The following is a 25,173-nucleotide window of genomic DNA, read 5'->3' on the forward strand; positions in this document are numbered from 1 at the left end:
TATTCACTTGCTAGATTTAATTATGCATAATAAAGTCTTTTATTATTTTTGTCACTTCTCTGACAGAGGTCAGTATTTACTGTGTCAACCAGAAGGACAGATAAATTATGGAATTAGTCAGGCCAACTTCTGATCTGTATTTAGTTTGTTGATTGTTTATAGGAGATTTCTTACACATGCCAAGTCTGCATCATACCGTAATGCATTTAAAAGGATTTGAAAACAAGCCAGACAACCTGGAAACAATTAATCCAAGAATTTTATCTGAAAAATTTCTCAAACACATGGATATACAGAGACTTGTTTTTGAAGCATACTTGAACTTGTGATGTGATAAGACCATTAACCACTTTTCGAGTAACCTAAACTCTAAAGGATAGGGTGGGGGTAGTGGAAGGGTGAGGAAACAGAAGATAGAATGATGAATACACACTAAAATTATTGAGGTGTACCAGAAGTTGGTACAATACAGGTGGCTAGTTGGAAGGGCGTCATGGCTAAAAAGTGTGTCATGGAGATAAGATTCAGTAAGGAAGTATGGAAATCAAGATGGCAAATTAGAAACAACATATTTAGAATTAGAATAGCGAAGCAGTGACTTCACACTCAGACAGGATAAACTTCAGACTCCCTTTGCACACTAGGCTAATCTACAAGCAAGATTTTTTTTTTGGCCAGGTAATGTTATCAAGGACTAGGAACACACAAGATCAAGAACACTTAGAATAGTGTTCAGCTCTGCCCATCTCATTACAGGGGTGATCTAAAAGTTTTACAGAGGATGCATAAGAGATTTACCAGGATGCAGCTTGGATTAGAGAGCATACTTATGAGGATTGGTTGAGTCAGCAAGGACTTTTTTCTTTGGAGGGAGGAAGAAAGGAGACTTGATAGAGTTGTACAAGATGATAAGAGGCATGGATTGAGTGCATACCCAAAGAGTTGTTGCCCCCAGGATGGAAAATGCTAATGCCAGAGAGTATAATTTTAAGGTAATTGGTGGAAAGTATGGGGGGTGGGGGGGGTGTCAGAAGCAAGTTCTTGACTCAGAGAGTGAGGAGCACATGGAACACCCAGCCAGAGGTGGTGGTAGAGGCTGGTACATTAAAAGGCATTTAAGAAACTCTTAAACAGGCTCATGAATGATAGAAAAATGGAGGTCTATGGGCTAAATTGCCCTTAGTAGATTAAAAGGTCAGCATAAACTGAGCCAAAGGGTCTGTACTGTGTTGTGGTGTTCTGGGTTCTAACACAGAACAAGGCATTGCTCTGGTTTTGCTCAGAAGCATTTGCAAATCCATTACATTTCTCAGGCAGCTCTGCACTATTTTATATTTTTGTGCATGCAAGTGTTTAAGTGCCACAGTTTGAGCCACAGTTCTTTGACCGTGATTTAACACTGTGTTCTATACGAATATCCAGCATCAGGTTGGACCTGGTAGAGCATGTGCTCTGCCATTTATTTGATTAGTAAAGAATAGCCATGAGAGTGCTACAATAATAAGCCTTAGTTAACAAACAAATTCAAAATAATTAAGTAATTCAGTGTGCTTTTAGGTGTTTTACATTTACTTTAAACAGCTTTGAATGTCTAAAATTTATCAGTTTTAACCATTTCAGCTCTGCTCCTACTGGTGGAAGGTCTGGGGTGGGGTGAGGGATGGTAATTCAATTAACCCATTCTGTTTCTACTTAAAAATGGCAAGGTTTTTCTTTGAAAAGGCAGGTTTGTTTTGACCCACCCTCAAGATTGCAACACAGCAGGAAAAGCTTTGCCACCGTGCAGAGCCTTGTCTAGAGCAACCCATCTGACTCTTCTCCAGAATGGTACAGCTACTCAGAGCACCCCGGTAAGGACAGAGTTCACTCAGAAGTCAACACCAAACTTGGGCTCACGGCAAATACTCAACAATCATAAATAGTGGTGATGTGGACCAGCCATTGCCTAACTGAACCAGTGAACATGTCCATGACAGCAAGCTGTCCATCCCTTTTCCCATAAACTCCCTTTCGCTGATCACCAGCACATTTTTGAGACAATCATTTCGGAATATTACAATTGAAAATATCCAGAGATTGTGCATTACTGTCAGAAACACAGTTAATGCTAACAATGAAAATGGGCAATAAAAGTTCACTTCCCTGTACTTAGAAACCCTTCTTTTAATCTATTCCACTGCTTACTGTTAAGAATATTCTCAAATTCTGAGATAGTGAATGGCATTATCAAACGTTAAATATATTGGAGGACAAACTACATAACATGTTCATAGCAAGATCAATGAAAGCTTGAAAACAATGTCTTCTAGAATTTCGAACCTTGTAAGTCAAGTCAAGTCGCTTTTATTGTCAGTTCAACCATAACTGCTAGTACAGTACATAGTAAAAACGAAACAACGTTCCTCCAGGACCATGATGCTACATGAAACAACACAAAACTACACTACACTACCTGAAACAACACTTAACCACATTAGACTTCAGACCTACATGGCACTACATAAGGTGTTCAAAACAGTGCAAGACAGTACAATAATTAATAAACACGACAATAGGCACAGTAAAGGGCAAATTACAATATAATAATAAATGATGTAAATGTAAACGATGTTTTAGCAAGAATTGAAAAAATGAGGAAAAATTGCAGTGTGTGTGTGTGTGTGTGTGTGTGTGTGTGTGTGTGTGTGTGTGTGTGTGTGTGTGTGTGTGTGTGTGTGTGTGTGTGTGTGTGTGTGTGTGTGTGACTAGACTTTGGCAATTAAGTAATGGGGATGGAATGGAATTCAGAGTGGCATAATGGTGCAGCTCGAGGAACTCAGCTTCAATCCCAACTTCCAATGCTGTTTTTGTGGAGTTTTCATGTTCTTCCTTTGACCATGAAGATTTCCTTGGGATGCTCCAGTTTCCTCATATATCACAAAGACTTAAGAGCTGGAGGGTTAATGAGCCACTGTAAGTTGTTCCTAGTGTATAGCTGAATGTTCAAATTCAGGTAAGGTTGATGGGAATTAGAAATGGGAATATTGTTGGATTAATGTAAGTACATGGTTAACAGAAGAACTTGGTGGGCTAAATGACCTTTTTCTGTGATGTATTGTTCTATACCCTCCTCTCTCCCTCCACCACCACTTCCCCCACATAGATTTAAGCTATTGCAAAAAAAAAATTTCTTAACAGATAGAAAAAAAAGGCCTATTCTGAATGAACTGGAATATGCTTAACTGTAAACAATTATAAATTACTATGGAAATATGCCCCATACTAGAGCAAACAACATCAAAATCCTCAGTTTTAGGATGTTCAGACTTCTCCTCCTTCATTCTAGTCTGTCTGCACTGTATGAACTAATTTTAAAGGTATCCTGAAAGGAAAATTCTGGTGAAAAACACGATCCTTAAAAACAAAACCAACTTGGATTTGTGAAAGTTACAATAAAATCTGCCAGCCAGATTAAGTGAATGGCCTCCCAAAAGCACACCTATTCAAAGAAACAAAGTAAACTTCACACCATGTGGATGAAAGACACACACAAATTCAGCATTTTTTTTAATTCAAGGCAGTGGGCACAACCTATCTATAACCCACCCTCGCAACCCAATACAGTAAGCATGCCTAAAATGCATTTTTTCATCCCTCTGAGTTTAACCAATTTGTGGCCACTGGCAGCCAGAGCAAGAGCCACACTAAACATGCAGCCACAAATGCAAACTTAGTTCTTGCATTGGTGCAGATGAAAATGAAACTGTTTTCCATCTTCCTTTACAGGTTTTAAAGGCCAAAAAAGCTCAAAAGCCACTTTAAAGTGGTTTGATGTTTTCACACTGAAAACAGTAGTTCAGGCCACAAAATTGTAATACCTGGGTAACTGAACACTGTGTTGGTGAATTTCTACCAGCTTGAAATACAGACCTCTACACAGTGTGACTTACAGGTTAACACCATACTATTCGTGTAAATAAGACAAAATTAAAATACATTAGCTGACCTCCCCTCTCCCACCACCCCAATTCTTGGTTGTACAAGTATTACTTGAAATTAAAGGAAATAGGCAAGAAATAACTTAATTCATGTTAAGTTGACAAATCAAGAACTTTAAGCCCAACAGACTGGGTAATTGATAACATAAACCTTAGTCAAATTAACTTGCAATTAACCACTGCATACCTGCCTCCTGTCCACTCTCACCAACGTGATCAAATACTTTTGTTTGATTAGTTGAGTCATTTAACAGCTTATCATGCAGTGATAAATCAGAAATGCTGAATAGGCATTCACTTTTGGGCTTGGTCTGTGCTGCCTCTTCATCCACATCTTCAACTGTTCGATAAATCCAGGTTCCTGATCTTTTTCCCTTGAAAGAGCAAAAATGCATTAGGACTGTTGAGCCACTTCTGTCTGAGCGAATCTTTTTTTAAAAACAGGCAAACTAATTTAAAACAAAAGAAGTTTTCATTTTCATGAGTTAATGAAGTCTGTATTTACTTGTATTCATATTTTGAATAATGAGATTCTTGTAAGTGTTCTTGTTAGGCCCATTGTTTCTGCGTGCTCCTGCCCCACTAAACACATCTCCAGATATCTCCACACCATTTTACACCCTTGGTCCAGTGTGACACTTCACATGCACTTCATCACTAATTTCCCTGGTCCAAATCGCCTTATTTTCACTATGGTCATCCAGTCCTATGCACTTCCATTGCCCATCATGAAGGTCTTAAGGCTTGGCTTCTTTTTGGACACAAACCAAACCAGCTCCCCTCTACCATCATCCTCTTCCATCTCGCAGAACTGGTCCTTATCCTCACAGTTTTTCCAAACTAAAGATGTAGCTATGGTTATTCACATGGGCCCTAGCAATGCCTGCCTCTTCCATGACCCTAGCCTACACTAGCAATGCTCCCCAACTTTTCATCCACTACACTTACAACTAAGTTGGTGTTGCTTCCTGCACCCATACTGGGCTCATCAATTTCATCAACCGGCCTACTTCCACTGTGCCCTCAAATTCACTTGGTCCATCTCTGACACCTTTCTCAATCTCTTTGTATCTATGTCTGGAGACAGACTATCTGCTGATAAATTTACAAACCTACTGACTCTCAGTTGTTCTGTCTATACCTTTTCCCACCTGCCATTTGTAAAGATGCTATTCCCTTCTCAGTTCTTCCATCTATGCAACATCTGTTGTTAGAAACAAGAAAAATTTGCAGATGCTGGAAATCCGAGCCATGCACACAAAATGATGAAGGAACTCAGCAAGCCAGGCAGCAGCGACGGAAAAAAGTACAGTTGATGTTTCTAAGGGTTTCAGCCTGAAATGTTGACTGCACTTTTTTTTTATAGATGCTGCCTGGCTTGCTGAGTTCCTCCAGCACTTTGTGTGAGTTGGTCTGTTCTCAGATGAGGCTTTCCATTTTAAAATATCTAAGGTGCCTCTTTCTTTGAAGGATGGGGTTTCTTTTCCACCACCCATTGTTGCTGTCCTGAGCCATATTTCCTCGACATCCCGCACATCTGCCCTCACCCTATCCTCCTGCTGTAAGAGTTGTCCTTGTCCTGATCTACCACCCGACATGCCTCTGTACCCAGTACATCATGCACAGTAACTACTGCTATCTCCAAAGAGATCATACCACAAAACACATCCCTCCTACCACCCCCTCACTGTACTTTCCATAAGGGATAGCTCTCTACTCGACTCCTTTGTCCACTCGTTCCTCTTCACTGATCTCCCACTTAGCACTTATCCCCATGACGACTGTTACACTGCCCCTATAACTCTTCCCTCACTGCCACTCACAGACCCAAATGATCTTTCCAGGTGAGGTGACATTTCATCTGTGAGTGTCAGGGTCACCTACTGTATCCGGTGCAGCCTGCTCTACATCGGTCAGACGTGGTGCAGATTGGGTGACAACTTTATCAAGCTCCTTCGCTCTATCCTTTGCAAAAGGCAGGATCTCCTGGTGGCTAACTATTTCAATTCTACTTCCTGTACCCACTCTGATAAATCTGCCCTTGGCCTCCTCTTCTGCCACGATGAGGCCAAACTTGATGGGTTGCCTCCAACCCGATGGCATGAACATCAATTTGTCTAGCTTACAGTAACTTCTCCTCCCTTCCTCTTTCTTTTTCCATTCCCTATTTTGATAACCCTCTCAGCTCATCACTTCTCATCTGCCCAGCACCTCCCTCTGGTTCCCCACCTCCTTCCCTTTCTTCCATGGTTCACCTATTAGATTCCTCCTGCTTCAGCCCTTTAGCTCTTCCACCTATCATCTCCCTGCTTCTTACTTCATCAGTCATCCCCTCCCTCCCAACCAGCCACCCACCCTCTGCCCTGGTCTTACCCATCACCTGCCAATGTGTGCACCTTCCCTCCTCCACCTCTCATTCTGCTTCTGGCCCCTTACTATCCTGTCCTGATGAAGGATTTTTGCTGAAGACATTAACTGTTTATTCCCCTCCCTTAGATGCTGCCTGACTTCATGAGTTCCTTCAAAATTTTACTGCATTGCTCATTGAATAGCTTGGCAGTTTTCTTCACTGTACCAGAGACACAGGAGAATGAAACAAAATTAAAATATTTTAATAATATTAACAGCTGCTTTGTGCAAAGGATTAAGTATCATTCTTTATTCCAAAACAAAACTCATTTTCTTGCAGTTTAACTCAGTATTGCTTAATGCCATTTCCAGCACACAGGTGTAAAGGAGAATGAAATAATTGTTACTCCAGATCTGATGCAGCATATAAAAATACACCAAGATAAAGAACACAAAAATTAAAAAACATAATAAATATAAATGCAAATGATAGCTTATATATATAGATAAATTGTATGTACATAAAATGACACAAGATACAGGAGTGTCTGTACATAAGGTGGCTCTGACAGGAAATGATAAAGCAGCTGTGGTGGGGTGGGTTGGTGGGTGGAGGTGTTGATCAGTTTTACTGTTTAGGGAAAGTAACTGTTTTTGAGTCTGGTGCAGATGCTACATAGCCTCCTCCCTGACGGGCATGGGCAGCCTATAAATAGGCTGTGTGGAGTATTTTCCCGGCACCTTTCTATCTATATGTCCTTGTTGACTGCTGTCAGTGACTTGTTGGGTTGTTTTTTTACCTGACCGCCGCAGTGCAGTTTCCATACCATGCAGTGCTGCAGCACATTAGGATTCCTCTACTGCACAATGGTAATGGTGGAAAATAGATATAAACTACTTATCATGATCAATACAAACTAACTCATTTACTAAGGAGTAATGCTAAAGTGCCTGGTGGTCTAATAGCACAGTGTCCTATATAATGAGATTAAAAGCAATTGATATATGCTGAAGCAACCAATAGTAAATGAAAATAATTAGTGAGAGACAGAATGTATTAACATTCCATCAGATGTAGTAGATACCCACATAAGTGACATAATGCCATAAGTTTGGTATTCTGTTAAAGGTACTACACAAACTAAGCTTTGATAATTATATGTTCTCCAGAGACAAGCAAATTCAGGTGGTTTCCATTTTGGTGCATGTGCTCCTTCAAACAAAATAGGGATTGGGAAAAGTAACTTAATAAATACCCTCAGGCACTCAATTAAACGATAGTGAGATACAAAATCAAGATCTGCCTCAGTAATGCAAGTGATTGAGATACTAAAAAATTCTCAAATGACTAAAGGTGGTGCGCAATAACAAGACCATTTCATGACCAGTTAGGATTATGTTGTCTTGTGTTACTTACCTTTAAATGCTGCAGACTTTTTTTGTGTGTTGTAAAGTATTCAAGTACTGCAGTATAGTTCTCTTTACTAACATTACCACCATTTACTTTCAAAATACACTGGCCAGGGAGAAGGCCAGCTGCAGCAGCCCCAGAGCCTGCAAGATAATCAGATTCACATTGTGGAAACTATTTGCAATTCAAATTTCTCAAAACAACAAAACTCCACATTAAATGTAAAAACATTTGATTAACTTAGTTTATGCTACAAATTCGGCAAGAACCCAGATGGTTCCATAGTTTTACCAATCAAAGTGCCAGCTCTCACCGTTGGGCGTATTGTGAAGTAAATCGGTTTATTTTAGTGGGATGGGGGACTGGGGCAGCCGTATGCTGAAGTGGAATATGAGGGGTTGAGGACAGCCATAGTGACACAAATTACAGAAAATATGTTGAAAATGGAGGAACTGTCCAAGGACTCTGAAATAAATACAGTAGATTCTGGTTAATTGGAACACCTCAGTACATTTTAGCCCAATTAACCCCAATTAGCTAAGTTTCATGGAAATGGGTAAAAAGATATAAAGATATACTACAGTTTAACTGAATGATAAATTATGTATTTAAATGAAATACAGAATAAAGTAGAACACAACCAATATGACTACAGATCTATAAAACTTTGTATTAGCTCCTAAAGCTCATCAACAGAGGAATTCATCGTGTACACTGTAGAGTTCTTTGGATTGACTGAAAATTAACAATTCAGCACAGACACCGAGTACATATGATGGTCTGCCTTCATACGATGCTTTTGATACTGCATCCCCAAAATCTTCACTTTCATTGTAACATTCAAAATAATTGTCGACACCTTCAAATTCTTTGTAGTTCCTAACTTGTTGAAGTAGTGAAATAGTTTCATTTTCACTGCCAGCCGTTCCTGGCATCTGCAAGCCCAAATATTTGAAACCTAGTAAGCAAAAAACTTCTGGGTAGCCTTACTGCTTACTTCTCATCAACTATCAGTGACAAAAATCACTGCTCTTTGGACACAAACACATGCAACTGACACTATTTAAAAATCTGTTTGCTTTAAGGAAAGTACAGTGTCTAATGGCCACGAAAGTGCGTGTGACTAACACTAGTTAGAAACTGTTTGGTGATAGTCTCCTGTCCTAATTTAGAGGCATAGTGTCCTAAATGAATCCTGGCAATTTTCTCGGTTAGTCTTTGTTCTTTAAGAGTTGTCCCAAATAAGTGGCTGCCCCAATTAAACAATGGCCCAATTAACAAGAATCCACCGTATCCACTTAAATCATTGAGTAGCATGAACAAACTTGACCCAGCTGTTAACAAGTAAACACTTCAGGAATTGAATGTACAGAACTGCAGGGAGGATTTAATCCACAAATGAAACTTATTTCACACCCGGAAGAGCTTTGTATACCAGTACACATAGACACAAAATTAAGAAAGCATATGAACTTAAAATACAGTACAGTACATCCAAATATGTCAACAAATCCTGTTTTCACTATACTCCTCCTCCTTGATTTGCCTGGATTATGTTACATTCATTCATAAAGACGGCTTATTTAAGTCCATTAGTCAGTAAAATAGAGAAAGACAGAAGTGAACGGAAAGAGTGTAGAATAAACATCTGCAATTTCTGACAAGCCAACATGATGAATTACTTCATGATTGTTAACCTCTTTAGCTTGTGCAAATCTTTTAAGGACAAATGGCTTATTCTATAGGCTACCTACATACTTATTTTATAAAACTATAGAACAAAACTGTTTGGCAAGGAAAGGAATAGAAACCCATTTTGAACTCTCTTCAGCTAGACTCAAATCAAGTGTCAGTATGGTATTATGCTACATATTTCCTCAATTATTTTCTTTGAAGTGAATGCTTCACATTTTGGCTGGAAAAAAAAGCCTTGATACATATGGTTTATAATCAGTTGAACTTCGAATCCCGAAGTTCACATACTTTGATTTAAATAGCTCTTAACCTAATCACTGCAGATAGTTGTTTCTAAGTCAGTATAGCAGTTTCCCGTAGTATTTAATTGCACAGAGATCTACAGGTGAGCCCTGCTGTGTTCCTTAAAAAACTGTGTATCATGATTTTGTGTAAAGCAAAACCCTAGATCCCATTGAATCCCATGTGTTCTTATGGTACGTTTTCTCTCAACAGTAATAATAAATATTGCAATTGCTGTTTCACAGTGTGGGGGTGGGGGGGGGGGGGGGGGAGGGTAGCCCTCAGGAGATTTGCTGTGGAAAGTGACAAGACAATCTCATAAGTGGCTAGCGGACACTTTTGAAGACACGAATGACCGCGGATACTCTTTACCTCAGCCTTTCAACAGAATAGAATAGCAACTCTTAAATACATATCAAATATAGTTAATGAACTATTTGGTGTTTTAAAAAAAACAAAATCTATCAAACAAGGTTTTGAAGATGAGTCATTTAGACAAACAAAGCTGATCTAACCTGATGAGAAGTGGAATGATGCGAATTTGTGAAATATACAAAGCAATCATAGATAATCTGCAATCCATGGAAGTGGAATAATATAACACTGGATGAATGGCACAGTGATAGCCCAGATGATTGCTTTTATAGGAGATGGGACAGAAGGAATGGTAAAAGAAACAAGTCAACCTGAGCAGTGGACTGAGTAAATGGTCTCAAGTGGCCTTGGATTTATGTTCAATCTTCTATCCCTTCAGACCAAACTACCTGCTCTTCTACACAATTGGTTTTGAACCACCAAAATTCTTGTTTATTCATACTGTTATCTTCAGCAATGTACAAAGTGAAAATATAATCAGAAGTAAATCAAACAGAGGCAAAGAATACATCAAGGGTGCCTCCTACCACTGCAAAGGGTCTTCGTTTGGAATCATTTGGTCTCTGTTTTCTTTTCTACAGGTAACACCTGGCCTGCTGACCAATTCTAGCATTTACTTTTTTTTAATTTTAAATGTCTAGCCTATTTACATTTTCCCATCAGTGCATTATTCCTGCTTCTTAAGGTCCTCACAAAAACTCATACTTCCTCATATCACCTTCATTAACTTGCCACATAATTATACCACTACCATGAAACTCTAGGTTTTTCTTAAACAAACCAGTACTATGTTCCTAGCTACACAAAATCTTTCCATGGGAGAAATCGATAACTCGAAGAGGTGCTTCTCTTTACATCAGAACTGTCTGGATAATTGCGAGAAGAGTAAATGCAATAAATGGGCACCTTAAAAATTTTAAGTATTAACCCAACCAAGCACTTGTGTCTGGAGAGCAGACTCCTCTGATGAATTTGAAATCTTGCTGGAGTGTTTGGACATGAAACTAGTTTCAACTCTCTCACCTATTCACTTCAATTTCGTCGCTTCAACAATGAAGAACCATATTGAGGATAACCATGTTTTTTAAATTATCTTGATAATCAGAATATATTAATCTCAAAATTAATAACATTAGAAGCTTCCATGATGGTCAACAAGTGAAGGCAAGCTTGTTTTTCTTGGTTTCAAAAATATGTATTAAGAAACTACATGAATAAATTTAATGCTCAAACTCATTTGAATATTGTTCTTTCTACAATTCTTCCTTTCAATAGAAAATGCATCTAAAGATAGTAGCAAAGTGTTGAACTGTGTGGGCGATAAAAAGTGTAGGGTTTAGCTTATAATTGTCAGGAAATCTTAAATCAATAATTTATTCAAACTCAAAAAAGATCCACAACGTTTCTCCCTCAAATAATTTTGCAACCCCACTAAACATTTCTGCTTCTCGAGACCAGTCTTTCACTTTCCCAGTAATAAAATCCTACTCTCTTGCTTTCAATTAGGCTATTTCTTTGCCAGTTCGAGCTTCTTTCCCTCCTTGTTGAAATAAAATTAAATTACAGGTCACCAAGAAAGCATTTGAAACTTTAGGTTACTGTAATTGTAGAACTGTAAAAGCATCATGCTGAGATCTTTATTGATGTTCTGAATGTAGAGCCAATACTGAAAAGCTAGTATCTAATATGAATTTGAAAACACAGTTCAGCATGTTGATATATTAACATTGTATTCTGAACATATCACAAATTGGTCACAGCACAAAAGGCCTTTTGGTTAATCAAGACTGTACTAGGTCTAACAAAAGGCAATCCACTTGTCCTTCTCCATATTAACCCTGAAGAGTCTTTCCTTTCAGATACTTATCCAACTCCCATTTTAAAACTACATTTGAATCCCCTTCACTGTAACTTTTGGAATCATATTCCAGGCCCTAAACACTTCCTATTTTTAAGAAAAAAAATCAAGCCACTCTCAGTTCTTTTATAAACAAGAAAAAAATCTGCAGATGCTGGAAATCCAAGCAAGGCACACAAAATGCGGGAGGAACTCAGCAGCCAGGCAGCATCTATGGAAAAGAGTACAGTCATGTTTTAGGCCAAGGCCCTTCAGCAGAACTGGATTTTTTAAAAAATGGGAGTCAGAGTAAGAAGGTGGGGGGAGAGGAGGAAGAAACAAAAGGTGATAGGTGAAACCAGGAAGGGGGGGGGGGGGGGGAGGCTGAAGCAAAGAGCTGCGATGTTGATTGTTTAAAGCGATACAGGGCTGGCGAAGGGCGAATCTAATAGGAGAGGGCAGAAAGCCATGGAAGAAAGGAAAAGGGGGAGAAGCACCAGAGGGAGGTGACAGACAAGCAAGGAGAAATGGTGAGAGAGGGAAAAGGGGATGGAAGGGTTTTCATTACTGGAAGTTTGAGAAATCAATGTTCATTCCATCATCAGGTTGGAGACTACCCAGATGAAACATAAGGTGTTGTTCCTCCAACCTCAATGTGGCCTCATTGCATCCCTCTGATGCTCCTCCCCCTTTTTCTTTCTTCCATAGCTTTCTGTCCTCTCCTATTAGATTCCCCCTTCTCCAGCCCTGTATGTCTTTCACCAATCAACATACCAGCTCTTCACTTCATCCTCCCCCCTCCCAATTTGACCTATCACCTTGTGTTTCTTTCTCCCTCCCCTCCCAATCTTCTACTTTGCAGGATCCTCATCTTTTTTTCCTCCAGTCCTATGAAGGGTCTTGGCCTGAAACATCGATTATACTCTTTTCCATAGATGCTGCCTGCCCTGCTGAGTTCCTCTAGCATTTGGTGTGTGTTGCTCAGTTCTTTTAAATCCTTTAGTTTTTGATCTTCCAAGACAAAGCTTCTGTACTTGATTTTACACACACCGAACTATGTACATTTCCAAATTGTAGTTTGTGTATCATAGTCCTCCTACTAAAAAAGAGTTAAATGTGAAATAATCTTTGTTGTGGCTGCTGTGAGTAGAACTGGGGCCAAAGTCTCAAAGGGTTGAAGATTAACAGAAGAATTTTCTTAACGTAGAGGGTGATGGATCATTGGAATTCTCTAGGTGGTTGCAGAGACTCTATCACTAATGATATTTTTAAATAAGACACGTACATGTTTTTAGGTACTAAGGGAATCAAGGTATATGTGTTCAAAGAAGCCAAGTCACATGGAGCTGAAGGATCAGGTACAATCTATTGAACGGTGAAACAGATATGCAGATTAAGTTCCTGCTTCCAGATTCACCACCAAGTTTGTAAATACTTGTTACATGCCCAAGCCCGAGTCATTACTACATGTCTAATTCCCTTCAGTCTGAAAAACTTAATTCATATTCTATTACTTAGACAATTTTCTATGCATTCTATTACAGCCCCTTTTATTTAATGATCTTCAACCTTGATGACACATCTAGTAATCAAACCCCTTAAAAGTTGCCATCTACCACAACATCTTCAGCCTCCTCACTGATCCTCTACAACTTCACTGAAGTGCCTCTACCAACTTAGTTAGACATGACTTGCTTGGCCTTCTCAAACCAATCCAAATGTGCAAATGTCTACTAGTTCTGTCCCAGTTCATGTTTCTCAAGGTCTACTCAGCAATGAGCACTGCCTGACTGTTCTGTCGTTACTTTATTTATACCTTCATCCTTTTTTTAGACAAAGGTATAGCATTTGGCATTTCCAGTTGTTTAAACATCACATTCAAATCTACAGATGTCTGGATAATATCGCCAATTTCTCTGCAATATCTCTTTCACTTCCCTCACTTTCATCCTATTTGGACTAAGTGATTCATCAGTTGGTCTTATTAGTACTAATATATTTAGTCCATCATACATCATAACTACATTTTATTTGCCAAGAGTTCGACAGTATCTTCTTGGTTGGTTGAAGACTGATGCAAAGTTCATATTTAATTACTCAGCTGTGGCCTCTACGTTTTAGCTACATTTCCTTTTTTTTAAATTCCAAATGACCCTCATCTCTCCACTTAAAACTGTGGCTGTTCAGACGTCTACTGAATGTTTTGATTCCCTCTTATATTTGCTCTAAAGCCTTTGCTGATTTTCTCTATGTCCCTCTCATTTCTGCTTTTTTCTAAACTTCCCTTTCAACTTACTGTAATCAGACTGACTCTCACTTGCCTAAACAACTAGCATTTGTCTTGGGGCCTTTTTCAAGTTCCATGGTGGTCAGCCATTGTGCTCTGGTCACATTTCTTTATCATTCTCCTTCATCGGAATCTATCGAGAATGTGGCCGAAGTATTTCCAACTTCAAATGGTTGCCTTTGTTTAATAATAATTTTGGCTGCCAAACATCAATTCCAAATATCCAGACTAGATTTCTTCTCAGCCTTGTGAAGAGTCTCTCTTTAATTGAATATTTTTACCTTGGATTTGTCCAATTTCTTTCCATCGGATTCTAAACCTTGTGTAATGATCCCTGCCTCCCAGATACTGTCTCACAACTCTTGTTAAACTTGGTTTGTCCCATTATCCACGACATGATCTATAATTGTCTAACTGACAAACACCCTCAACCCCCAAAATAACTGAGGAAGTAGATAAGATAAATGATCACTACTGGGGAAGTGAGTTTGTGACATGTGCTTGTGCATTTCTTAGCAGATGATTAAAGGCAGTCAAAGTAAAGATGATAAAAGATCAGTCTGCCGATTTCCTTAGATAAAATCAATCCCATGTTTGAGAAAGCAAAAGAGCAAATAAAAGTAAAATTCAGTAAATATTTCAAAATGCAACAACTTCAAAAAGAAAAGCAAGTAGATACTCCAAGCAATGTTAGATAAGCACAGGATTTGGGTAAAAAAAAATCCATGTGCCAATATGGAGAGCAAGGATGAATATAAATGTTCCACAAAAGAAATACATTGTGATGCACGCACAGATTCTTCTCTTACAGTTAAATTGGCACATGTACATCAAAACAGAGTGAAATGTGTTGTTTGCATTAACAACCAATACAGTCTGAAGATGGACTGAGGGCAACCCACAAGTTTTCAGTATAGAAACTGGAGTAGCCATGGTAACAGTTAGCATGATGCTATCACAGCTCAGAGCATTTCGGAGATTAAATCCGGCACCGTTTGGTCAGGTATCTCTGTACATCCTCCTTGTGGATTGTGTGGTTTTTCTCCAGGTCTCCTGGTTTCCTCCCACAGCCCACTAACCAGGTAGGTTAATGGGTCATTGTAAATTGTCCTGTGATTAGGTTAGGGTTAATCAAGTTTGTTGGGGGGTGCTGGGACAACATAGCTCGAAGGGCTGGCCTACGATAAATTGGATATAGATGGGATTGACATACAGATAGAGCAAGAGTGAAAAAAAGAGGCACACAAAGACTGGTTTTGCAACTGTTGCTTAACCTGAGACTAAAATAAAAACTGCAGATGCTGGAAATAATCAGCAAGACAGGCAGTAGAAACAAAAACAAAATTAACATTATATGGCCTTTTATTAACTGTTGCTTAATGTCTATTCAGAAATGAATCTGATTAATGGGAAGCTGTCATACTCTTGAATGAGAGAAAGATGAATGAATCTGCAAAGTAAGGCTCAAAAGAGAGTTGAAATGTGATGAGCTAAACGTCATAATTAGCTACTTTTCACGAATTGATAGTTCTAAAGATTCAAAAGGGATTTGGCATGAAACAATTGTGCATTTCATACCTGACATATAACAGATAACACATGAAATCTGTGGATATTTCTAAAGCAATACCACAGTTAGCATAATGCTCACATCATGCAATCTAATCCAAACCACATCTTGATGTCAGCATATCTTACCTTTCAGAACTGCATGAACAAATGGTGGAGCAGTGCCACGGATCTCTAAATTCAGTCCTTCGGAGTCAGGAATTTTGATTATCCTAGATCAACAACACAAACATTGGAAAGCTAGCTGATTTCAAATACATATTTTGTTAATGGAAATTTACAACACTCCCAGGCAGGTTATAATTTTTGATGCACCTTATCACTATATAACCAATTGCCCTGAAAATTCAAACAGGAAGATAAGTTGTTATTAGACTTGCATCGATCCAAGGATCTGAGCGATTAACAGCAAATGAAAGCTTTTAATGCCTTAAGCTGTGCCAAGGCACAAGGTTTCAATATTTTAGCTCTCAGAAGTCTTAGTGAAAAAAGTAGGACTTCACAGTGTGTAAAAATGCATCAACTACAACAGTTAAATTATGATACTTACTACAAAATGAAATGAGGAAAGCAAGAATATTAAAACTAAGGCATTTAAAATTGATCATAATTTCAAAAGAATAAAAAATATCAACAAATCAAATGCAAGGAAACATACTGTATCAAAACCCCTTGTTCCAGTTTTTAATGCATATTGGAAAAAATCTCCTTGCATTTACAGAAGGCTTTCTTGAACATAAATTCACAGACAAGACCAGAATGATTTACCACCAACCAGCAGCGTTTCCTTTTAGCCGAAGTGACTGCAAGGATGAAATTTGGACAGCTTTTAAAAAGATTCGAGCTTGATATAATCAAATCCAGAATATCTCAAGAAGAAACAAAATTTCTCTCTACTTCAATTTTAGCAATATTTGCCAAGATTATTTAGTGTAGAACTTTGATATATTTCACAATAGAAAATCCATTAACAACAATTATTGCTGCATAGCTGAACACCAGCTAAACATTTGTATTTTAAGACTTAAAACTAGATTTTATAATACATTTGAACTAATGTGGACAATATATTTAGCTTTTACTAAGTTGGTGCATAACATCAAAAATTTATTGGGGTTTTAAAAATACTGTATTTCATTCAATTAGATATTCTGGCAATGACAGTTTTATTAGTAAGTTAACACTTCATTTCTAAGTAATCGTGATAGAAGTGTTAAATGATTAAGATCTAATTTCACCTTTCAGGTGTCAAAAGGATGTTCGACACAAATATTCTTGCATAAAAGATTGCATAGTTGCATTGTCAAGATATGCGTAAAAACAAAAACCACAACTTAACAAAAACATTTAGCTCATTGTTTCCAACTTACTTATCTAAATTGAATGCAGCAAAGATTCAAAATTTCAAAGTACATTTATTATCCAAGTATGTATACAATATACAATCCTGAGATTCATCCTCCTGCAGGCAGCCACGAAACAAAGAAACATCATGAAACCCGTTAAAAGAAAACATCAAACACCCAATGCACAGAAAAAAACAAATCACACAAACAGCAAAAAGAGAGCAACTAACACACAGAATGTTAAACATCAAACCGCAGAGTCCCCGAAAATGGTCCAGGAGTGTCAGCCACTGAGTCAGTTCAGTTTCAGTTCAATGACTGCAGGCCACAGCTGCAGAACCAGTTCCGCATCAAAGTGCCTCGATCTAATCGTGCAAATAGCAAAAAAGAGTAACCAGAAACACATGGAACATGAACCGAAGAGTCTTCCAAAAGTGAGTCCACGGAGCGCGGTCAGCACTGAGAACACTAAAGGTCAAACCACTGAATCCCCCGGAAAAGAGCCCCGCAGCCAAGAGGCCCCTGCGAGGCAAACAAAACCAAGACCCCTGCAACCCTCCGTCAGCAGCAAGAGGGAGACCAGTCAAAGGAGGGCAGACGGCACTGAACACCCACTCGCTTTTGCTCCTGTCCACGTCGATTTTAATCTTCTTCGACGTTTTAATCAGTAAGGAGTAATGGAGCCAACCATAGGTTCACATTCTGCCATTAGGTAACAATAGCCGCACACTCCGCTCTCGTTCTCGCCAGATTCCTCCGGAGACAGCAAAAGCACCAGATCACTGTCAGGCCCAAAAGTACATCATGAAAATGGAAATTACAGACTGCAATTGATCGCAGTTCAGGAAAAGAAGCATATCTATAAGAAAAAGAAGTCGTAGTTTTGTGACCTGCCTGCAGAATATCGCCAGTGGTCGCATTGGCCGGTGGCTCCATCTTGAAAGCCTACTAAAGTCTAAAGCTGAATGACTGAAATGCACGCCTTTCCAATAAGCTATGCTCCTGAAATACCAACTTAAATATATTTCTTCAGGTCTTCCTGTGGAAAGGAATGACTTAATCCATGGTAGTAAGCATGGACTTAAATAAGAGAAGACAGGAGAAGGGGGTTGAGAGGGATAATAAATCAGCCATGATGGAATGGCAGAGAATCGATGGGTCAAATGGCCTAATTTTGCGCTTATGCCTTATAGTCTTCATGCCTGACAAACTTGATTAACTTTCTGAGGTAACTAGGATTGAGGACGGTAGCAAGTTTAATGAAATTCACATGGAGTTCAGAAAGACATTTGCTAAGGTCCCCTGTGGCAGACAGAAGACAAACAGAAGCACTGGAATATAAAAGAAACTGACAATGTCACAAAGCAAAGAGCACAATCAACATGTGTTTATATATTTAAAAAAACTGTCGATCAAGGATGCATTGGACTGAACACAGAAATCTGCAGCACATTACAGGCCCTTCGGCCCACAACATCATGCCGACTATGTAACCTACTCTAGAGACTGGCTAGAATTTCCCAACTGCATAGCCCTCTAATTTTCTAAGATGTGTTGTCAACTTCTATAATTCTGAACTCTCCGTTACCTATTACTCCAATTAATAACCCATGAATAACATGTCACAAATGTTTCAATGCAGAGATTCCTATTAACAAGGAATTCAGTGAAGGTGGCAGTTTGATCTTAATTTCTGTAATGCTGCTTCTTTTCTTATTAATGCAAATAACAGTTCCATGAAAAGGCAATCCTTTCTTGGAAGAGCAGAGATTTGATGCACGAGTAAAATAGGTAATTTCACAACTATGTCAAGACGTAAAGGAATTAGCTCATTGTATTTTTGGAAGAATAGCATACTGGACAACAGAACATCATCCTGCTATCTATGGGTAGAAAGAAGTTAAAAATTACCAAAAAAAATTTGATTCTAGGTACAATGAGTTACAGCTCCTCGAACTTTTAAAATCTTGCTTCATATCCTGAATTAAGCTGATGGAATGAAATTGTTCTTGGTATGGTTGTAAAGCAAAGAGGAGTTTGAAAATTTTGATGCTATAAAAGACAATAACACCGGTAAATAAATGAAAGTATTGAAAAGTGTTACTCTACTGCAATCAATGGTGCAGTTCAAGAAGTTAATTTTAATGGTGTGGCGGTACAGAGACAGCTTTACTCTAGGCAAATGATCAAACAGCCAATGCCAATAGCAAATATTTCAATATGCAAAACCAACACCCTGATATATGCCAATTTATGATTGAAACAATCAGTGAGGAAACAGTTCAAATGCATTGCCTACAAAGGCAGTATTTCATGCCTATCTTAACACATCCATTTTTTGCAAAATAATTATGCAATTACTATTTTAATTCTCATCTGTGGAAAAGGGAAAATGACTAACAGTACTGTTTGAGCAAACTTTGGCTGGTCATATGACATGACTCACTCTTTGGGTTTCGTTGCAACCAGCACCCTCAGTGGCCTTTGACTACAATGCAGCTGATGTAGGATAGTCTCTACTTCCACAACTGGCCGCAGGAAAACCAAATCTTCATTAATGGAGTAAATCTTCCTTCCAACCTGAAGACCTGCCACCTGTAACAGAAATGAAGCGCCAAATATTTCAAACCAATCCAAGATAAATATTCTTAAACTGGCCAACTAACACCAACCTACATTTGTGATATAAAAAAATTAAAAATGGAAAAATAGGCAAGGTCTACTATTTTTAACTAAACGAAAGTAGCAACTTGTGCACATATTTCAGTATGATCAATTTTTTCCACAGCAGAACACCAATACAACAGGATTTTATATGCTACCACTTTTTATATAGTGGCATATATACATTTTTATATATGAAAAAGATTTTGCAGACGAGTTCCAGTCCATGAGGGGGGAAAAAAGTTGAAATCAAATAATAAGTTAGGTGAAAGCCAAATTACACAGCACACATATTCATGCCTCAAATCAAAGCAAGCCTTTTTATTGAATAATGGACAATTCATTGGTGAAGGCTTTTACAGCAAACATCTTAATTAAGCTTCTCACCATTTCCCCACCCATTTCGTTTTTAATTAACTAATATCCTGGCTTACATCAAGTACATCTGCTCAGCTTTTAAACAACAAGACTGTTGCATAACAGTGTAGCAAGGCACTGTGATCAGCATCTTGAACAATTCCATCATTTATTACCAGATTGCCAATCTGTATTTAGTATTCAAGTCTCTAACCCACTGCATTCACCACTGTTACCAGAGCTGCTTTGAAAGCAAACTAACAAAAACTAATTTCTCAAAGATTTTTTAGAACTGAAAATAAATTAAGAAAAGGAAACAAAAATTTTCAGAATGCTTTTCTACATGCAGTTTTAGCATTTGTTACTTCAGGATGCATGTATGCAAACAGCCTTTATATTCACACAAAACTGAAAATTTTTGATCAAATACTCAGTGATCTGTAAAATATTAGTGAAGATGGTATCTAAAATGCAAATTTGCAAGAGTTGCTTTAAAATTAGCATGAAAACAAGGTGAAGTGTGAGGAGAAGTAACCAGCATAAAATAATTACTGTTTGATTCCAACCATGACTGCCAATGAAATGGAAATCACAAGAAGCATCACAGTCACAAAAATATGTTAACACAAATTAGTAGAGGGAACACTTTTGAAGTGCTCATAATGTACTTATCAGGGTGAACCTACAATGAAATTATTTTTCATTTGTCATGCATAAAAATTAAAAATTGTATGTTATTACTATTAAGGGAAAAAAGGCACCAGCTCTACATTTAAATAAGAAATGCAGTATGTTCCAGGAAATGCGTATATTAAGATGAAAGTAAAATCTCAAACAGCTTCTTCTGGATTATAGGAGAGTGCACAAGCAGAGCTTTTAAACTAATTGATGTTTTGCTGTCTAAATACTCATACTGTGCTGGTATTATGCAATTCCATTGTTCAAAAGAATGAGAATGAAATTGTTGGACTCTGGCATTTCTGCATTTGAAAAAGATTTTGCAAGGTTTAACCATGAACTCTTGTGTAGACTTCATTGACAGTTGACACACTATTTTGCTTCCAAGGGGTCATCATAATCTCTGAAACCATAACAACCACTAAGTAGGATGCGGAATGTTTAACTGAAAAACAGTTAATTTTGTGCAAAGGTTGCACAGAGCAATTTGAAATTCAAGCAACATTATATTTGAAGAATTATGTCAGATGGGTTATCAAACATGTTTATGCAACCACAATTTCTTTTAAATAACATGAATTACAAAACAGTGGTTGATATACTTTAAAAATTGTTAAGCAAATAACAACCTTTCAATATTACTGAATTTTTAAATTAAAAAAAATTATTATCAAAGTACACACATCACTATATACTACCTTGAGATTCATTTTCTTGCAAGCATTTGCAGGAAAATAAAGAAATGCAATAGAATTTTATGAAAAGCTAAACATAAGCAAAGACTGAGAAAGGACCAATATGTGAAACAAGACGAGCCGTTCAAATAAAAAATAACACTGCGAACATAAGACATGGGAGCAGAATTAGTCTGTTCAGCCAAACCATCAAGTCTGCTTTCCATTAATTTTCCCTCTCAATCTCATTCTCCTGCTTCCTCCCCATAGCCTTTGACATTCTTACTAATCAAAAACTTACCAACCTCTGCTTTAAATATACCCTATCACTTGGCCTCCACAGTCATCTGTGGCCAAGAATTCCACAGATTCACCATCAGCTGGCTTAAGAAATCCGTCTCATCTCTGTTCTAAAGGGATGTTCTTCTATTCTGAGGCTGAGCCCTCTGATCCTAGACTCCCCCACTATTGGAAACATCTTCTCCAAGTCAACTCTACTGAGGCCTTTCAATAGTTGGTACATTTCAATAACATCCCGCTCCATTCTTCCAAACTCTAGTGAATATACAAGTTGTAGGGTCCTTGAAAATGAGTCTGAAGATCGTAGAATCAGTTCAGAGAAGTGGTGAATGAAGCTATCTGCGCAGCTTCAGGAGCCTGATGGTTGTACTATAAAAACTACTCCTGAACCTGATGCGGTGGGACCCAAGGCTTCCATATCTCCTGCCTGATAGTAGCAGTGGGCAGAGGGCTAGACATGAACATTGGGGGTCTTTGATGATGGATGCTTGGGAAGGCTTTGCTGTAATGGGCTGGGTTGTACCCACCACTTTCTTTAGTTTTTTCTATTTCTAAGCAATTGCTACCTCCAGACCCATCTCTGATGCAGCAGTTAGGATACTCTCTACTGTCCATCTAAAGAACTTCGTCATAGTGTTTGGTAACATGCCAAATCTACACAAACTTCTAAGAAAGTAGAGGCGTTGTAATGTTATGTTAACACCAAGATATTTAAAACCACTACCATATTTTGTCAATAGTACTTATTACCTAAAAAATAACAAACCAACAAGGGTGTGCATATAAACTGTAAGGGTAATTAACTGAAGTTTCGAAAAGATTCAAGGTAATGATGCTTATTTTTTTTAAAAAGAAAATTAAATGAGCATTTTGCTCTTTAATGTAGTGCTTTTGATGATAACTCTTTAATAATCATTTTGTTGCACGTATTCTGTACAATAAGATCTTGATTTAATGTAAAGATTTAAAGAAATCTATTCTCATACTAGCACAAGCCAGGAACATAACGGAAGCCGCCCAATTAAAAGGCCAAGAGAACACATGATGAGACAAATACAATTAAATCTGCACAACAGAGTTGGACACAGTGCTTTGCGGACTTTACGCGCCAATTTTAAAAAGCGAGTGGGGCCTGTCAGGGCATGTCTGTGTAGCAGGAGAATGCTTGAGTGAATTCTGACTAGGGTTAATAAGCAAGACTAGTAAAAAGTTAGCAGCCATTGTTGGAATGGCTATTGTGTCAATGACAATGTTAGAGTGGTCATGCTTTGGCTCAACAGGTGCAGGCTAGAACTTAAGTTTGAGAAGTTACAGGTGTAACAAGTGTAGGCAGGATGGTAGTTCAGACAGTTGAATGCTCTCCCTGTGAGACGTGGTACACAATGGTCTCCCTAATGACTACAGGGTACACAATGGTCTCCCTAATGACTACATCTGCAGGATGTGCACACAACTTCAACTCCTGACTGATAAGGTCAAGGAATTGGTGCATTTGGACTATTTAGAAGACGGGGTGAGCATGGATGTCTGGGAAGTGGAGGCGATGCAGGCGAAAGCAGCAACAATGGTAGCGGCTGAGAAATTCATAGCGGAGTCTTCCACTGAGGTGGTCACACAGAGATGGTAGATGGGTGACCTCAAAGAGAACCAGTCAGTGCAGAGCTCCCCTGAAGACATTCCCTTCAGCAACATATATACCCCTTTGGATCCCAATATAACAAGAAATTCTGCAGATGCTGGAAATCCAAAGCAACACACACACACACACACACACACACACAAAGTACTGAGCAAACTCAGCAGGTAAGGCAGCATCCATTAAAATGAACAAACAGTAAATGTCACGGGCTGAGACCCTTCTTCAGGACTGGAAAGGAAGTTGGAAAATGTCAGAATAGAAAGATGGGGGAAGGGGAAGAAGGATAGGTAGAAGGTGATAGGTGAAACTAGGTGGGTGGGAAAGGTAAAAGGCTGAAAGGCTGGAGATGAAGGAATATGAAAGGAGAGGACAGTGAACCATAGGAGAAAAGAAAGGAGGGGGGACACCAGGGGGAGTTATAGGCAGGTGGGAAGAGGTAAGAGGCCAGAGAGAGGAATAAAAGAAGAGAGGAGGGGGAGGGATTTTTTTCTGAACCAGGAGAAATCAATATTCATACCACTAGGTTGTAGGGTACCCAGCTGGAATATTGTGTTGCTCCTCCACCTGTGGGTGGCCACATCGTGGCACAAGAGGACACCATGGACTGAAAGGTTCTGCTTTTGGCAGATGGGGTGGAGGTGCTCGACAAAGCAATTTAATTTACATCGGGCCTCACCAATGCAGAGGAGTCTGCATTAGCAGCACCAGATACAATGGCCGACCTCAGCAGATTCGCATGAGATGTTGCCTCACAGGAAAGGATTGATTAGGGCCCTGAATGGAAGTGAGTGAGGAGGTGAGTGGGCAAGTGTAGCACTTTGGCCGCTTGCAGGGATAAGTGCTGGGAGGGGTATTAGTAGGGTGAGACAAGTGGGAATCAGGGAGCAATTTCTGCAGGAAGTGGACAGGGGGGTGGAGGTAAACATGTGATTAGTGGTAGGATCCCTTTGGAAATGGTGGAAGTTGAGGAGAATGATGTGTTGGAAGTGGAGCCTCATGCAGTAGTAGATAAGGACATGAGGAAGATGGGGTGAGGATGGATGTCTGGGAAGTGGAGGAAATGCAGATGAAAGCAGCAACAATGGTAGAGAAAGAAATCCTGCTCTTTGAAGGGGGAGGTTATCTCTAATATCCTGGAAAGGAAAGCCTCATCTGTGAACAGATGGAGCAGAGACAAGGGAACTGAGAGAAGGGAATAGCATTTTACAGGAGTCAGGGTGGGACAATGTATAACGGAGATAGCCATGGGAATCAGTAGGTTTATAAAAGATGTCAGTCAGAGATGGAGATAGAGAGATCAAAAAAGAGGAGCAAGCTGTGAGAAATGGACCAAGTGAATGTAAGGGCAGAGTGGAAGTTGGAGGCAAAGCTGAAGAAATTGACAAGCTCAGCATAGATGCACGAAGCAGCACCAATGCAGTCATCAACGTAGGACATAGGACACTCAAAGCTACTACACAGGTCGACACTGCTGTTAAGAAGGCATATGTTGTGTTGGCATTCATCTGCTGTGGGACTGAGTTCAAGAGCTGTGAGTTAATATTACCGTTATACAAGACCTTGGTCAGACCCCACTTGGAGTACTGTGTTCAGTTCTGGTCACCTCACTACAGGAAGGATGTGGAAACCATAGAAAGGGTGCAGAGGAGATTTACAAGGATGTTGCCTGGATTGGAGAGCATGCCTTATGAGAATAGGTTGAGTGAACTCGGCCTTTTCTCCTTGGAGCGACG

At 38.9% G+C, this 25,173-nt stretch overlaps 1 protein-coding gene across 1 annotated transcript in view; it reads right to left on the reverse strand.

Annotated features, from left to right (window-relative positions):
• The window catches only part of prex1 (phosphatidylinositol-3,4,5-trisphosphate-dependent Rac exchange factor 1), a 201,458-nt gene that overhangs the window by 42,510 nt on the left and 133,775 nt on the right, over positions 1-25,173 (reverse strand). The window contains exons 19-22 of the mRNA XM_073061760.1: positions 19,575-19,723; positions 15,912-15,994; positions 7,744-7,880; positions 4,165-4,351 (exon numbers count right to left, since the gene is read on the reverse strand). Of these exons, the coding sequence (XP_072917861.1) occupies positions 4,165-4,351; positions 7,744-7,880; positions 15,912-15,994; positions 19,575-19,723 (556 nt within the window). The remainder of the gene's footprint in view (positions 1-4,164; positions 4,352-7,743; positions 7,881-15,911; positions 15,995-19,574; positions 19,724-25,173) is intronic.

Source organism: Hemitrygon akajei, chromosome 11 (assembly GCF_048418815.1).
Source record: "Hemitrygon akajei chromosome 11, sHemAka1.3, whole genome shotgun sequence".
Classification (NCBI taxonomy): Eukaryota; Metazoa; Chordata; class Chondrichthyes; order Myliobatiformes; family Dasyatidae; genus Hemitrygon; species Hemitrygon akajei.